Genomic DNA, 17092 nt, shown 5'->3' on the forward strand with positions numbered 1-17092 from the left:
TGCTATAGCAATGCCCACAAGCTCCCAGTCTATAGGGCAAGAGAGACCCTGACCCCGCACTTCCCTCGAGGAGACAGCGAGGACAGAGCCCCTTCTCCCGTGTCCCCCGCCTCCCTTCTTCCACCCCAGGGTATCCCAGCCCCTCCCCAAACTAGGCGGCAACGAGGCTCGCCCGGCCCCCCGCCGGGCCTACATCTATACACCTACAAATGCCCCAGATGGAGCACCTAGTTGAATTCCTTTCTGCTCTGATTTCACGTACGATAGGCTAAGCCACTTTCAGTAGAATCAATACAAATACTCTGTGCTCTCGATACCCTGTAAGTAAATAAAGAAATAAAGAAATAAATAAAACCCCTCAAAATGTCATTTTAAACCATTGATACTGTGACAGTGCAAACCGCATACAATTTATTGCTCAAATTCGGCATGGGCACATACATAGTTTTAAAAACCATTTATACAGATGTTATTGGTAAAGCTCAAGTAACAGCTGGGTGAACATACAAAGAATATCTGCTAAAAACACTCTGTAATAAATACAAATACAATGGAAATGATAAAACTAAAAAAAAAAAGGTCAGTTTGAGGGAGGGAAGAATATTACACCAAGTAAACTAATTACATCTAAGAGACAAAACAAAACTCTTTGCATTTGGTAGAATCAAAACCCTAATAGAGTGTTAAATATAATTGCACCTGGTGGTCTTTAGGGTGCCATTTAGACTAGAGAATAGGTATAAGAACTGTCTGAATGACAAAGCTTACTTTGGGGCATTGGACGCAGACCTCTCACTTCCATCAAGGCAGCCTGGCTATGATAAGTTCCAAACAGATGTAGTGACAAGCAACCAAAAAGGGAAAGTAAGAAAATGTGCTCTTGATTTTAGTCAACACAAGGAAAAGGTAAAAATTAGATCAGTTCGGAGGAAACTGAATCCATGTGCAAAAATAATATGAATTTACACACTGTACACAGCACCATTACAAAACTCTTTACACTGAGAAACATCCTCTGAAATGCACTTCTCTACTGTAGAGCTGAGGGTTCAAAATTAAACATTTGTAATGAAAAGCCACAGCATGAAAAGATGACAAGGCATTAAGAGTGGGAAAAGGAACAGCCAGTAAGAGGGACAAGTTGAAATAAATATTCACATTAATTGTGGGTAAAAGTTCAAAGTTCCGTGAAACTTTATGGGGAAGTTTTGCTTTTGTTTCTCTTGCTCCTTTTGGGGGAAACTAGCCAACGTAAATTGGAAGCTAAATTCTGATAGATTATACTCCTGCAGAGCACACTACGGACAACTGTTTTCCAATTTTGTTGGGGGCTAAAACCAGCTTTGTACTGTATATTAGAGAGGCGGGTAATCACTCCACTATACTTTCTCCTTGTCAGTAGATTCCACCACACCTTGGTCCTGGAAGCCTAAAGCCACCAAGTGTTATGGTAAAACCTGAAATGTCAGATCACCAGGTGGTTTCATGATAGGTCTTCTGGCTACTTGACCAACTTCTCAAAATCATAGCCAGCCGCTCCCATAGAGAGACAGCACTGACCCCAGAGGAGAAACTCAAATGAATTTAGCCTGTTCAATCATGGATCGATTGTACTCCTGCTCCATAAGGAAGAAATAGGCCCATCCCATAGCTCTGAGAAAGATACCTCTATTGTTACTTTGCTTCAGGAGCAGTACAGTAGACTTACGTATTCTGGTATGTTTACAAATGGCATGAATGGTCAAAACTAAACAGGCCTGCAATTTCAGTTACAAAAATAAACAACTGTTATCATCCTGACAACTTACTAAAACCAATTATTCTTACTGACTGTTTCTGAGCAGTGTGAAAAATTGTGCAGATTTTTTAAATGATCACAGGAAAAAGTCAGGAGCCATTATTTCAATCCCTAAATCCTAGATTTTCTGCTTCCCTCCCTGATGGCCAAGAGAGTGTATAATAAACCAATCTCTGATTACGGATCACTTTCAAAAACAATCTTTAAAAAAAAAAAATATGTGGAGCCATCAACAAACATGCACTGACCTTCACAGTCCAAGTCTGTCCTCTCTACAGCCAGAGGAACTTCCAACACCTTTTCTAAATTTAACTTCTCAGGTCAGAGCTGGATCGGTCTGGGTTTCTATTCTTCTGCGTAAATCTATTCATCTCTTGCCCACTGGCAGCATTTGGAGCAAAATCAATTCCTTTTTAAAACCATCACACCTGGATTGAGAGTTTGATCGGCTAATGGCAGGAAGACAGTTTGCTGAGTTACTTTAGAAAGCTTCCCCACAACATAACTTGAGCAAACCTATGGCATGAGCAGCTAAACAAAGAGTAAGTGTGGTTTGCTGACAGAAGTCTTGAAGCATTAACTAAGACGTAACATAAACTAAATGCATTTTAAAATTTGGAAGGGCAAGAAAGATCACGTCTCAAGCATGAGCTGATGTCCAGCAAAAGAGCTGGAAACATCACCTCATTAGCATGCTTTTTTAAAGTTCATTATAATGGGCAGCATTTCATTTTAAGATAGAAAGCAAACCCAAAATTGATTCATTACAAAAATGACTATTGAAAAATATCTAAATGACCATTAGTCTCTTTTAAAAAGGGACGCTCCATACCCAAAAGTACAGCATTGTACCTAAAATAATTGAAATGAAAATCGCGCTGAAAAATAGACAAACTGATATACAAGATCCAAATGGTATGTCTGTATTCAAGGAAACTCATGCTTGAAAAGTATTAAAAAAAAAAAAAGACCACCTGGGTAACATTTATGTTGAATGTATAATGCAGAATATCATAATGCTTCAATATAGGAAAATGCAATTAACATGCGAAGTGACTTCATTTAAAAGTTAATGATTCTTTTAGCCAATTTTATTCAAAGTTAGAGTAATCCAAAATATCTGTATTTTTGAAAAGAGCAGGAATAGGTGCTGTTCAGTATCATATGTGTTTAAATCAAGTTGAAGTGTAACTTGTACCGATCGCTGAAGTTGTGCCTTGGTGTTTGAGAGTGTAGAAATCAGATAGGCAAATAGAACAGATTACCTTTTACAAAAATAGTAGTCTTTAAGTGCAGAATACTGCCTAACTGTGGAAACATAGGAAAAGTCAGCATTCTGTAGGTTCAAGATATTAGTTTTTAAATAGCAGCTGAGTGGCCTCCCAGCAAAGCCAAAAGACCGTTTTTCTTGAAAAGGAATTCCAAGTGTCCTCCCCTCCCCTCAGAGTTCTAGAGTTAAAAAAAAGGGAAAAGTTTTTCTGTATTTCAAGCATCTCTTGAATTTTGGTTGCAGGGAGGAGGCTTTCTGACGGAGAGTTACTATAAATAGAGTCTCGAGTAAGTCTGCGAAGGTTGTCACTCCACAGCAAACCCACATGTTTCTTCAATGGCTGTTAGCAGCTTCTCATACAGCTTCTCATAACTTTCATATGGAGGAATGTCTATTCGATTGAAGCTGTGAACAAGCAAGTGAAATAATACAGTAAGGTTCATTCATTCAATCATATTTATTGAGCACTTACTGACTGCAAAGCACTATACCAAGCGCACTGGAAGAGTAAGCTATAACAATCAACAGACACATTCCCTGCCCACAAGGAGTCTCAAAGGGGAGAAAGACATTAATATACATCAGTAAATACAATAAAGAAGATCAGACTGAAACTTCATTGTTCCTGAGTATTTGAACAAAACTCTGCTATACAGACAGATACTTCTCTCTATTTTAATTGTCTAGCACTGGAAAGAAAAGGTTACCTCCTTGCAATATAACTCCTTCAAAGAAACAACTAGTAATGGGAAAGACCATCACCACCAAGTAAGGCTTCTTTGTATCAATCCTGACTGCAAAAAGCAAAACTTTTAGCTCCTTCCCCTCTGAAAGGTTTAGCACTATGAGAAAATCAAAGGAAAAGCTTGACTCCCTACCTCCACAGTGAGATGGAAAATGGAAGGTCAATAACTTACCACGTGTGAGCTTTGGGCAGGTTATTTGTGCTGGCGTCAATCTGGTGTATCGTGAAGAGTCTTGGGCCTGCCGCACCTGTAAGTGGAACCAAGGTTGGAGAAGGTCACCAGAGGCCCTCTAACCCGAAATCAACCCAGGAGAAGAGGGATGGAGGTACTTCACTACTTGGGGACCGAGGGCACAATCTGGACTTTGAGAGCTGAGAATGAAATTGACTCCAATGTCCATATCTCAGACACTCTTTCCAGGAAAGTCTCCCTAGGGGGAAAAAAAAAATCACATGCTGGAAATAATGCTGGGATTTTTCCCCCCTATTTAGAAGCCAACAATTTTAAGCAGTTAAAAAAAAAAAGTAATTTTGGTCAATCCAAGGAGATTGCATACTGAGATTACAGCTCTCACCATTAAATGAAAGAAATTCAAGATTACAGCTTTCACCATTAAATGACAGTCCAAGCAATTTAGGAGATTTCAATTTATTATTTCTGGAGGGAATATGCAATGAATGATGTCAAGGGTGAACATGAAAAAAAAGGGATTGGAGAAGATATAAGCGTTCCCATAATTACTTCTCATTTGGGCCGTAAACTCAAACATACAAGGAAACAAAAATTCCAATCAATGCATGTGGCTTCCTGTTTTCCCCCCTTCTGTTTTAATGGTTTAACTATAACTGAACACTTTTAATGTACTTCCAATCTAGTGAGAATTAAAACACTGTTCCCCAAATAGCAACCTTCCTAATCTGGGAATGGAGTTATAAAGGGTGTGGTACCGTGCTGGCATCGCCACCCATGTGCCTGCAGGAATAGGACAGCCCCACAATCAATCTATGGAATTTACTGAGTGTCTTCTATGTGCAGAGCACCATACTAAGGGTTTAGGAAAGTACCACACAACAGAATAAGCAGACACCTTTCCTGCCCACATTCATTCATTCATTCAATCGTATTTATTAAGCGCTTACTGTGTGCAGAGCTCTGTACTAAGTGCTTGGGAAGCAACTACATAGTGGTCTCACTTTCTGGTTGGGGTAACTGCTGGACTGCTTTTCTGGGCTGATATCTGTGGGTGGCTGCTTGGAAGGATGGCCCTTTCAGGAGAGAAGCAGAAAATGAGGCTGCACTCAAAAAGCAGCAGAAAGGTCTAGCGCTCCCTAAAAGCAGAAGTTGTCCCCGGGGAAAAATAATTTTTGGGAGCTGAAACAGCAAAAGGGAATGGGGGAATACAGCCAGTACATGCACATGGCCTAGCTCTAGCAAAGCAACTACAGGACGGGGAAGAAATTTAATAACTGGAATGAATATTGTGCTGATCCCCAATAATAATAATAGATGTTAGGCCCTTACTCTGTACCAAGCCCTGTACTAAATGCTGGAGTAGACCCAAGATAATCAGGTTGGACACTTTCCCTTTCTCACATGGGGCTCAGAGTCTAAGAGGAATCCCCATTTTACAGATGAGGCCCCAAGAAGTTAAGTGACTTGCCCTAGGTCAATCAATCAATGGTATTTATTGGGTGATTTTACCATGTACAGAGCACTGTACTAAGCTCATGGGAGAGTTAGTTAGTTAGTTAGTGAGTTGGTAGAAAGCTCCCTGCCCATAAGGAGCAAGGTCATAGAGCAGGCCAATTGCAGAGCCGGTATTAGAACCCAGGCCCTCTGCCTCTTTCCTCTGGGCCATGCTGCTTCTCCTTTTTTTTTAAAAAAAAAAGGGGTCAAATAAACCCAATCCAAACTCCAGCACCAACGGCTGAAGTGACCCACTCCATTGGTGCACTGCCCTTTTACCTTGTAATGCTTTGAAGCCCTGCAGAGGCACTCGGGATGATCCAGTCACAAACTGAAGCAACCGTGCTCTCCTTTCCTCATCAAAAAGCTCCACAGCTTTCCAGAACCATTTCACAATGTTGCTGTCTGGTGTACAGTGTTTTAACCGGGTGTTTACCTTCCAGTCACTCACATCAATTTTTCCAAGGCCACAGATGATGAGCTGTCAGGATTGCATATAAGACAGTAAACAAAGGACATACGGGTAGGTATAAAAATCATTTCTCTAGAATGAGATGGAATTGGTGAAAAGACACCCACTGAAAATCTCCTCAGATCCACAATATACCTAAGCCCTTTAAGACTGCATTATATTTTATCAGAAGAAATATGCTCAATCTAATTTTCAGGGTGCTCAGAGCAAATCTCCATCCTAAATTAAGCAGTTCATGATTCATCATTCACTAAGCAAAACATTCATTCTGAATAGACATATATTTGAAATTCTTTTCTGGATGAATGTTTCAGCTGAGTTTACTAAAGACTGATAAAAGGAGAGGGGTCACCACTGGTAAAATTCCAACCTTCACACAAGGAATTTCTAGTTTGGAGCCTAATTCTTCCTCAGATCTGCTATGTGGTACTAGACTACTTCCTGATCGTGTTGACTCCATTCATTCCTCTCAAAGTGAAGCATAATATTCAGCTGCACAAAAGTCTTCAGTAATCCTGCAAATGTAATGAAGAGTAACATATTGCTATGCAGTCCGATTATTAAACAATGCTGTCGAATCGGTTCGTCGACTCAGATGACAGGGTATTTTTATAAGCAGAATAATTTTAATGGTGGTAGGAAACTATACGGAATCAATGGCACTCACCGGTGCAAACTTCAAACCAAAGCTTCCAGAGCTTGGGCCATTTGATAGATGTCCAAAAAGACACTAAACTGAGCAGTGGCCTAAATGTCAAAAATGATTTCCACGTACATAATGTATAAGAAACTTGGTCATATCAGCTAAGTAGCAATGCCAAGCCTAGATTAATCTCATTATTATTATTAATACATGTTATTTTCTAAGCACTCTACTGAACTTTGGGAAAAATACAAGATAATCAAGTTGGGCAGTCCCCGCCTCTCGGCTCACAGATTAAAGAAGGGAGAACAGGTAATTAAATCTTATTTTACAAATGAGGAAACAGGCACAGAAAAAGTAAATTAGCTTAGAACCCATGTCCCCTGACTCCCAGGCCCAAGTTCTATCCACCATGCCATGCTGCTTCTCACTGACATGGAAAATGTAATTATGGCAATGAAAAAGAATGACAGTGTTTTCTATATATAATTCTTCCCTATCTGCTAACATTCTATTAACGAACAGTCAGCTTTCAGTTTTTATCCAACTTGTATTTTATCCAGGTTCTATGCTGCTTCTCCCACTGATATCCTGCTTTTCATCTATTCCACATTTCCTAACACATCCACCAGAGGGTGAAATGCAGAAACAAAGCATATGAAACTCAAATTCTAGAAATAAACTGGTAGGGAAAGGGACTGGGAGTGGTGTAAAAAACACTGGAACTAGGATTTGGGACAATTTTTAAAACGGCTACCCTCCTCCCATAGTTGGATAATAAATGGCTCTACTTGTGAAAAGGCCAGAAAAAAAATGCCCTCTGATATCTATACATTAAATGCACTTGATGAAACTTCCAAGCCTTTAGATATACACAGGATGGGGAAATGAGGTATGGTCAGGGGCAGATCAATTTACTTCTCAAAATGCTGTTCACAGAAAGACTTTTCTGGGGAACAAAACTCAGAACACCACACCTGCAAAATTCTAAAAGCACTGGTCATGCAAGCTTCTCTGTTACTCTGTCTCAGAGAAATGCTTCAGCCTTTTATTGTTACATTTAACGGCAAAAAGAAACTTCAATGCACTGACCTCTAACTCCTTTTCGTCAAATGTCTTCAGCAGATGTTGTGGGATTACTTCATTAAAACCTTTCTGAAGAGCCAGAAACTGAGCCTCAATTCCTCGTAAAAACCTCCAGTTTACATAGAGCCTGTAACAATAGTACAAGAGTCCCTTGATACACTTGATCCCCCAACAGCAACTCCAGTGCCTTAGTATTATTAAAAGGAAAATGTAACAAATCACAACCTGTCTAGCCAAAACCTAGTGGTACAACAATTTAGAGAAAGAACAAACTGGGATGCAGAGCCTTCAACATGGGGTAATGAATGGGGAAATACATCCTTCATTAGCAAAGAAAACAATAGTTGTACTTTCTGTGGCCTGTACGATTTTAGAAAAGCCAAATTCCAAAGTCAAAAATTTTATTTTTAGCCATCACAAAATATCAAAATATCAACCAGCCATGATGATGATGATGGCTGGTGTGGACAGAGATAACCTCTTTATGTTCACTTCAAAAAATTTATATATATACATTTCTTATCTTTTTTAAGAGTTAAATCACATTCAATATTAGGGTTAAAATCATTATCTTCCAGGTAATTTTTTTATCTCATGCCTACTTTATGATTGGCTTTGGCAGAATGTTTGCTATTCACGCTGGAAGAACTTTGCGAAGTTGAAGGGAAAAATCAGGACCACATATTAAAAATTGTGAATGGTAATTTATCTACCCCAGTGCTGAGAACAGTGTTTGATGCAGAGTAGGCACTTAATACAATAATGCTAATAATAATAATGGGAAAGTAACTACCAGCTCTACTATACTCTCCCACAGGCTTAGTACAGTGCTCCGCACTAAGCACTCACTAAATACCACTGGTTAATTGATCTAATTCAGTGTTATTTTGAAATTTTAAAAACTTCAGAACTCTTTTAATACCCCTTGAATTTGATTTCCACTTACTTTAAGTGTTTTCCAGTGCTCTACATACAGTAAGAGCTGAGAAAATACCACTGAGCTATACATCATACACTCCATTAACCTCACTTCTAGATTCTTTATTTACTGTGCTGTCCACTACACCCACTTGGTAGATTCTTTATTTCTCCTCTTTTCTAAATGAAGTTTTCCAATTCTCTTTTTCTGTTGATAAACCTTTCCCTGCAAACTATTTATGAGAATCATAATACCCTGAATGCCATCTTTTCCTGATCCTCTGGCTAAGGATTTTGAGCCAGCAACACTGGTGCAGAACTGTGTGAGAGTGCATTCATTCACTCCAAATTCATCTTTTTAGTGTACAACTGAAGATTTAAAGGGAAATAAATGAATACAGAATTATTATTATTGGCAATAATAATAATAATAATGGTATGTGTTAAGTGCTTACTATGTGCCAAGCACTGTTCTAAGCATTGGGGTGGATAGAAGGTACTCAGGTTGTCTGTCACACGTGGGGCTCACAGTCTTCATCCCCATTTTGCAGATGAGGGAACTGAGGCACAGAGAAGTGGAGTGACTTGCGCAAGGTCACACAGCAGACAAGTGGCGAAGCCGGGATCAGAACCCACGTCCTCTGACTCTTGCCACTAGGCCATGCTGCTTCTCCATGCATGTTGGCTACTTTAAAAACCCCAAAACCTAATTAAAAATTCATATTTATTGAACACTTACTAAGCACTTGGGAGAATACAACAAATTTGCTTAACTCGTTACCTGACCACAAGGAGCCTGCAATCAGCTTACAGTTTTCATGAAGACTTTGGCTGTACTGCAAAATTCAAGTACCGAGTCCAACATGTCGACTCCTTAGTCAGTCATTTATTTCTACTTATTTTATAAACAGTTCAGAAATATTTCCGAGTATTTTCAGCATAGCATCTTTGGGCCTTGTGCCCATATCCATAGGGCCCAGTGAAAACCACAGTTCAATTTCTGTCAGTACTTAAGGTAACAGGCGGAACTGTTGTGGGCAGGGAACGTTTCTACCAACTATGTTACATTGTTATACTGTGTTCTCCCAAGCATAGTGCTCTGCACAAAGTGCTCAATAAAAATGACTGAATGGGAGAAAAAAACCTTACATCATGAAATTTTAACACTGTCTTGAAGATAAAAATAGAAAAATACTGAATTACCTTACATATTCTTTTTTATTTTCCTCTGTGACTGGGATGCTTTTACCATTTGGTTTAAGTTCATGTTGAATAATTTCACCATAAGCATTGTGCTCAACACAAAAGGTATGGTCCAAGACGCCTGTAATATCATTCTCACTAGAACACAGAGGAGGGGAAAATACACATTTACTCCATAGAAGACATTAAACAATATCAATATACATATTCCAAAGGCAGTTCAATTTGCTGGACAAGTAAAGAACAAGTCAGAAAGGCAAAAATTCTTGAGACAAATATCTCCAGCACGTTTTACTTGCCCCACCAAACTGCTCAGCCTAAGCAAATGTACGTTTTTTAGACTTCACTTTGTTGAGGGCACTGGAATCCTGGGTATTGGCCATTTTATTTTCATTACAGAAGAGTTTTAAGAATTCTAGTTCTAATTTAAGAGTGAAAGGGGTAGATTTAATACTTACAGTATCCAGACTAAGCTGTTGTGAAGATCGGGGTCAACCAATTCCATGTCATCCAATGTAATTGGCTTCCCAAGCAATTGTTTGTAAAAAGGCAATGTAAAACCACCATCGATATAATGTCCATGAAACACAGCCATCCCCATTATTCGCCCCACAAAGTGGAAATAAGATAAGTGTTCCTGAAATTGAAAGAGGTTCATTTAGATTCAGATTGTTCCACATAATATTAATGAAATCACACTTCCTCTTGTCAAAATCATTCACCTTTTTCAAGACCACATTTCCCAGTTTTTGTTGAGATTTTCTCTTTCTTAGGGCTGCTAAATGATCAGATCCCTGAGATGTCTTTCTGGAGACTCAATTTGGGTGAGTTTGAGTTCTACTCCAAGCTTTGAAACAGAGCCTCAGTCACTTTGGACAATTAACTCCCTGGGTTTAGGCTTGCCTACACATAGAGTGGCAATCTACCCAGGGCTCCTTCCTTAGGAAGCTCCACTTACTGCAGAGTGCTTCGGTCATGTGAAAACTGCTATCAGCATTTGCAAATTTCCACTGCTGACACCACCTAACGTTTAGCTACTCAATGGTGAAAGGTTCGGTAATTTCCTAAAGAAAACAGTAACAAAGGGACAGTATCTCCCCCAGTAATATATGGGAACTAGTTTAGCAATACAATAATAATATTAATAATAGTGGGGTTTGTTAAGCACTTATTATGCGCCAAATACTGTGCTAAGCACTAGGGTAGATACAAGCTAATCAGATGGGACAAAATCCCTGCCCCACATGGAGCTCACAGCATAAGTAGAAGGGACAACAGGTGCTGAATGTGAAAGGAATCCTCTAAGCAACAGGAAAGAATTACATTTGAAAGTGAAAAGACAGGCTATTAATTTGCTTCATACCGGGTTAACAGCAGAATCTGGGTTAATCTGCAGTGTATATATATCGTCTCGTGAGTACTGGAAGAGGCCATAATATGGATTCAGCATTTCATGGGACAACAGATACAGCCATTCCCTAGGGAAACAACATATTGTAAAAAAAACCATACTTCAAACAGACATTTTACATTCCAAGATCCTTTGAAATTTTTAGCTGCCAACCGTGAACATTTAAAATGAAAAAAGGGTAATCAAGACTCCTCCCCCCCCAAAAAAGTGGTCACTCCAGGTAAAATATAATCTACCACACTCAAAAAGCAAAAGCTGGCCAACTTCCTGGGTTTAATGCAGTTTTTTCTCAGTCCATTAATTTTGACCCACATTTCTGCCAGAATTGTTTCCCTTCGGTATTCCTTTGACTAAACAGTATACAGAATGGAATTAACTGTGTAACTCAGAACCCTGAATCATGTGTCATCTTAAGGTTTACCTAACTCTGAACTGACAAATACTGGCTGAGGTCAGAATAGCCCATAATCTGCCAGATCCCCTGCTGGACTGCAAGCCTCTGGAGTTGGCCCCTTCTCCTAACAACCCCAAATACAGTATCCCAGGAAAGATTAACACTCTGAATAACACTTGGATGAACAGTAAAGAGCTGAGGGGGCACTTACACTGCATAAGTTCTGCCCCTTTCATTCCCAGCAGGTTCCTATCTGCCCGAGGCAGGCACAGGCATAGTAAAAAATAGCCTCAACATTCAGCTTTTCAGGGGGTTACAGCATATCGGGAGCCACCCCCTGAATTCCCACTTGGCTCATGGGGAGGAGAGAAATGCCTGTAGATTAGACTGAATTTTCCTAACCCTAGTGATTTTGCATTCTCCAGACACCAATTCTGGGCCTTCCTTGTCACAAAAGTCAATTACCTTTTGACCTTATACTATTTAACAGAGCAGAGAGTAGAGAACATCCACCTTAAGCCTCCAGCTTTATTTTTAATACGGGAAAAAGAGCGATCACCTACAAGAAAATCACTCAAGGAGAGGTGACAATGTGTGGAAGCTGGGCTGTTTCAATAATAATTTGGTATTTGAATTTGTATTTCAAGAATCAAGGGAGTGAATAGGCAGAAAGGAAAAGAAGTTGGAGGAATAAGAGAACAGAGGAAGGAGGAACAAACATACAATTTATTGGAATTTTTGTCATAAAAATATGACAAAATTTAAAAAGTCTAAAGGACCTGGGTTCTAATCTTGACTCCACCATTTGTTTGCTCTGTGATCATGGGCAAGTCATTTCACCCCTCTGTGCCTCAGTTACCTCATCTGTAAAATGGGGATTAAAACTATGAGTCCCATATGGGACAGGGACTGTATCCAACCTGATTATCTTCTACTTCAGTGCTCACAACAGTGCCTGGCACATAGTAAGCGCTTAACAAATACCCTAAAAAGTCACAAAAATTCCAATAAATTCTATTTGTTAATCTCAAAAATCTAAAAATTAGCTAACTTCTATTTTCTTTGTCTAATTCAAGTTTTAATGTAAAGCTTCCTACAGCATTTACCTTCTTATGAAGAACTGCTCCAATGCAAATTACTTTAGGGAATAGTTGATTGAAAGACCCACAAGAAAAATCTCACTATGAAATTTACATTATCAGAAGTGTTTTAATTTTCAGAGTCAATCAGTTTTAGCAACCGTTTTTCTAATATACTTATGGAAAGGTATTTTTCCAACTATCATGTATTCCTCACCTGGCAACCCCACCATAGTCAAGACCTTCTTCTCCACGAAACTTTATCATTAATCGTTTCCACAAGTCTTTGGGTCTCATTTTCATTACTTGCCTGTATGACTCCTGAAAAAAAATAATTGGTTACTTATCCCATTACCTATTTAAATGGCTTTCTATTAACAGTCATAATCAGCAAATAATAAAATATATATTTAAAGTCCCTTGGAAAACAGGAAGATTCAACTGAGGAGGCCAGAGAAAGAAGAGAGGACTAGGTGACTCCCCCCCCCCCCAATATCTTCTCTCGTTCTTTCTCCCTCCCACCCCTACCTCCCCTCCCCAAAGTTACAGACTTGAGATACACACAGTTTCTAAAGACATTTTTTCATTAAAATACCTGAAGTAGGCAAAAAAGGTAAAACACTCTGTAAGTAATCTACACAGCATGTGGCAATACCAGAAGGTGCAAACACCAAAAATTACAGAAATTCACAACTAATCACAAGAAAAGATTACAGAAATAATGCAGAAGTATTCTCTGTGTCACTTCAATTGGTATTTTCATCATGTATTTGTTATTTTATAAATGAAGAGTACAGAGTTTATTTAAAACGAAAGATGCCTTTATGTTTTCCAATAACAAAGAGGGGTTAGAGGGCCCTATTAAAACTTCGATTCATGACACTTTTAAAATCAGATTATTTCACAGAAACTACAGCAAAGTAGTTTTTAAAGTTTGTAATTTAAAGTAATCTAGGTCTTGATGTTGGAGAATATATTGGGATTTAGTATTCAGCCTACACCAGAAGTAAATTGTGACCAGAAAAATCTGCAGATTTGTTATAACCTTCTTGAACTAAGTAGAAATTGGTGGAGAAACAAATAAAAAAAAAGTGACATGAGGGATAGTTAACCACAAATGAAATAAATCTGATATTTCATGATAATGGTGCTTCACAAAAACTGATGACTTGATTTCACTTGTCTTTTACTCAAGAATATCTAAGTGCTCTGAGGTCAGCAACTTATAGGCTATATGTAACACATCAATGAAAAGAAACCCAATTTTCCATCTGCCCAAATAATCTTCTGTCTGATTAATAAATGATGTAATAAGATGGTGACAGATGAAGAATAAATGATACAAGAAGATAAATGATGAATAACCAAACAATGATGTGCATGTAATGGGACTCAAGTATGATGACACAAAAGAAAAAAATGAGAAAACTACATCGGTAAAGGATTTCTACGAAACTCCAAAATTTACAGTAGTCCATGACCTTTTAAACAACCATCACAAGAATATTCAACTTGACATTTTTTCCCTCCTGGGCCTCCAGCCTTTTGGAAAAAATAAATTCAGACAGCAATGTTTTTACAAAGTAAGAATTTTGGCTTCCCCCACACCTTTGTGGTCTTCAACAAACATACATTACACAAGCATACTGCAGAAATGATCTGTTACAGACACATGCTAAACTTAGCACTCCACTTCAATTAAACAAATCATAAATATTTATACATTTATAGGTTTGGTAAGATTTTTTCCAATTACATCTTACCTCAACAATGCTTTTACTTACAATAGAGACAGAACGGTTACCTTTCCCAAGCATTGTGTGGCTTTGTAATGAATCCATAGCATTTCTTGAGTTCCTGTCTGCAGAACACTTTAGTAGGTGCTTGCGAGAATACAAAAAGTTAGAGGACACAATCTCTGCCCTCAAGGAGTTTACAATCAAGTTGGAGAAGGAAAACCAGACACAAATACTTAAATGTATCCTCTTAGGATAATGAACTAGAGGGTTAAAAAAAAAAAAGCTTAATTTTTCTCAATTCTTAAGAAGAAAGAGAAATTACTTTCTAGCTTACCTCAAAAATTTCTTCTCTGGAGACCTCAATACGACAGTGGCCAGCTTGGGGCTGTTGTTGTGAAAGTTCCTGCCGCAAAATTTTTAGTTTCTGCACCAAGTCTCGCTTATACCTGGGGACAGTCAGACACTCAGCTTCATCAGGACACAACGACACTAACTGCTGCTGCTGTTGGTCTTTCAATTGGTTTTGTCGGCTAGAAATATAAACAGGAAAGTTCTCAGAAATTGTAATCCCATGCACCAGCAAAAAACATAACCTATTCTGAATGATGCAAAACCTGACAATTATCATTAACCTTATTTCTATTACATATGGCTGCTAGCTTGACAATATTAAAAAAGACTCAATTAAAATGAATTTTAAGAAAGATTATTTTGATGACAAAAGACACACACTTCGGTCTTTTTGACAATTGTCAGCTGGTTCCGCAGTCTGTTTCTACTAGTGACATATAACAAATAAGTACAAGGTTCTTATCCCAGCTCCGCCTCTTGCCAGCTGTGTGACTTTGGGCAAGTCACTTCACTTCTCTGTGCTTCAGTTATCTCATCTGCAAAATGGGGATTAAAACTGTGAACCCCACGTGGGACAACCTGATTACCTTGTACCCCCCAGTGCTTAGAACAGTGCTTTGCACATAGTAAGTGCTTAACAAATACCACCATTATTATTATAAGGTTAGAGTACTTAATAATAGAGTATTATCCAAGCAACTTAAAGACTCAGCTGCTGACAGTGAATTTCTCCTATACTATTTTCATATTTCCTTTGTGTATTTTTACTTTCTCCATTTTAAAATCAGGGTTATGCCAAACCCTACATCTCTAATCTGCAGTCGATACCACAGTCTGTTTTCAATGGCTTGCCTCAAAGACTAAGCTTAAAAAAAGGAGTTTGTACTGGCAGCTTGGCAGGGCCCTCTCCCTTTACCTGGACGAGTCAAGACCACAGGAATGTGAGGAGTTCATTGCAACTAATTAGCACAGATAAAACCAGCACTTTTACCAGCACTTCTGAAAAGGTTTCCTAAAATTAAATTATGACTATAAAAATATACTGTCAGCCAAAAATTTATCTTAGTGTCCTCAACACCCTAGAAACATACAAGATTTGAGCCAATGTGGATGAATTAAAATACATAAAAAGAAATTCTCTTCCAGGTTTCTTTTCTTTCTATTGGCAGAAAATGAATGACTAAATATCCACATTAAAAATCACTTCTTTAAAGAATTTAATTAGAGAACCAAGTCAACCTCTTCTACCTCTATTCCAACCTTCTTTTGTAGAATCAAGATTTTTCTTCATTTGATATCACTGTTTTGAAATTCCACAAAATGAAGATTCACAATAACCGAATACAATTTTATATTGAAATAATTCATGATATCATATTTATACAATATAGAATTCAGCTTAATTTATTAAGTATTTCATTAATGCACAGAACCTCTTTAACAAGTTCTGCGTGAATCAGATTGAAACTTGTACTAAAATTAATGCTAGTCACACCTACAAAGCTAAAATGGAAAGGCTGATTCATTCTTCACTACGGTTGCAATTACAATACCATAAAGCCGGTACAAAGTAATTAAGTTGATAACTTGGATATTGTACTTGAGGAACCACCAAAAATCTAACTGTACTCCAATTTGAAAATTCTAGTAAAAGATAAACATCTGCATCTTAATGTAGACAGTCAGTCACTATGAAACCAACTAAAAACATTCTTTTAAAGCAAATGGTTAGGGCAAAATTATTTTTCCTCAATCAGTGAAAATAATTTATTGGAAGCATATAACTAATCAGTTGAACATTTGTCCTGAATTATAATTGATGGTGTTTAGGCAGAACAGGAACATCATACCCTTTCTTGGAGAATATATTCACTCCTCAAACATGATCTTTGTTAATATCAATAAAACTTTTATACCTATTAATGGTATTTACTAAGCACTTCCCTGCGTGCAAAGCACTGTAATAAGCACTTGGGAAACAATACAGTAGAGTTAGTAGACATCATCCCTGTGCATAAAGGAGCTTACAGTCTAGAGGGGAGATAGACATGAAAATAAATTATGGATAAGTACTTAAATACTGTGGGGCTGAGGGAAGGGATGAACATCAAGTGCTCAAAGGGTATACAGGTCCAAGGGCATAGGGAACATACAATGGAGAGGGAGTTGGAGATATGAGGGCTTAGGCAGGGAAAGACTCTTAGAGATGTCATTTTAACAAGGCTTTGAATGTGGGGAGAATGGATGTTCAGATATTTGGGGGGGGGCGGAGGTGAGTGGGGGAAGATGGAGGGAG

General features: G+C 38.3%; 1 protein-coding gene across 2 annotated transcripts in view; it reads right to left on the reverse strand.

Annotated features, from left to right (window-relative positions):
• Window positions 1–383: 383 nt before the first annotated feature.
• SMURF2 (SMAD specific E3 ubiquitin protein ligase 2) overlaps window positions 384–17092 on the reverse strand; it is a 65630-nt gene continuing 48921 nt past the window's right edge. Inside the window, exons 12-20 of one of the 2 annotated variants that reach the window (XM_007668078.3) lie at window positions 14780–14975; window positions 12924–13027; window positions 11186–11300; window positions 10281–10459; window positions 9823–9960; window positions 7708–7828; window positions 5780–5981; window positions 3986–4061; window positions 384–3473 (exon numbers count right to left, since the gene is read on the reverse strand). In XM_007668078.3, coding sequence (XP_007666268.1) covers window positions 3374–3473; window positions 3986–4061; window positions 5780–5981; window positions 7708–7828; window positions 9823–9960; window positions 10281–10459; window positions 11186–11300; window positions 12924–13027; window positions 14780–14975 — 1231 coding nt within the window. In that variant the 3' untranslated portion in view covers window positions 384–3373. Of the gene's footprint in view, window positions 3474–3985; window positions 4062–5779; window positions 5982–6342; window positions 6488–7707; window positions 7829–9822; window positions 9961–10280; window positions 10460–11185; window positions 11301–12923; window positions 13028–14779; window positions 14976–17092 lie in introns of those variants that run through there. The other variant, XR_005660837.1, reaches the window with a different exon arrangement.

The sequence above is a fragment of the Ornithorhynchus anatinus genome, chromosome 15 (genome assembly GCF_004115215.2).
Source record: "Ornithorhynchus anatinus isolate Pmale09 chromosome 15, mOrnAna1.pri.v4, whole genome shotgun sequence".
Classification (NCBI taxonomy): Eukaryota; Metazoa; Chordata; class Mammalia; order Monotremata; family Ornithorhynchidae; genus Ornithorhynchus; species Ornithorhynchus anatinus.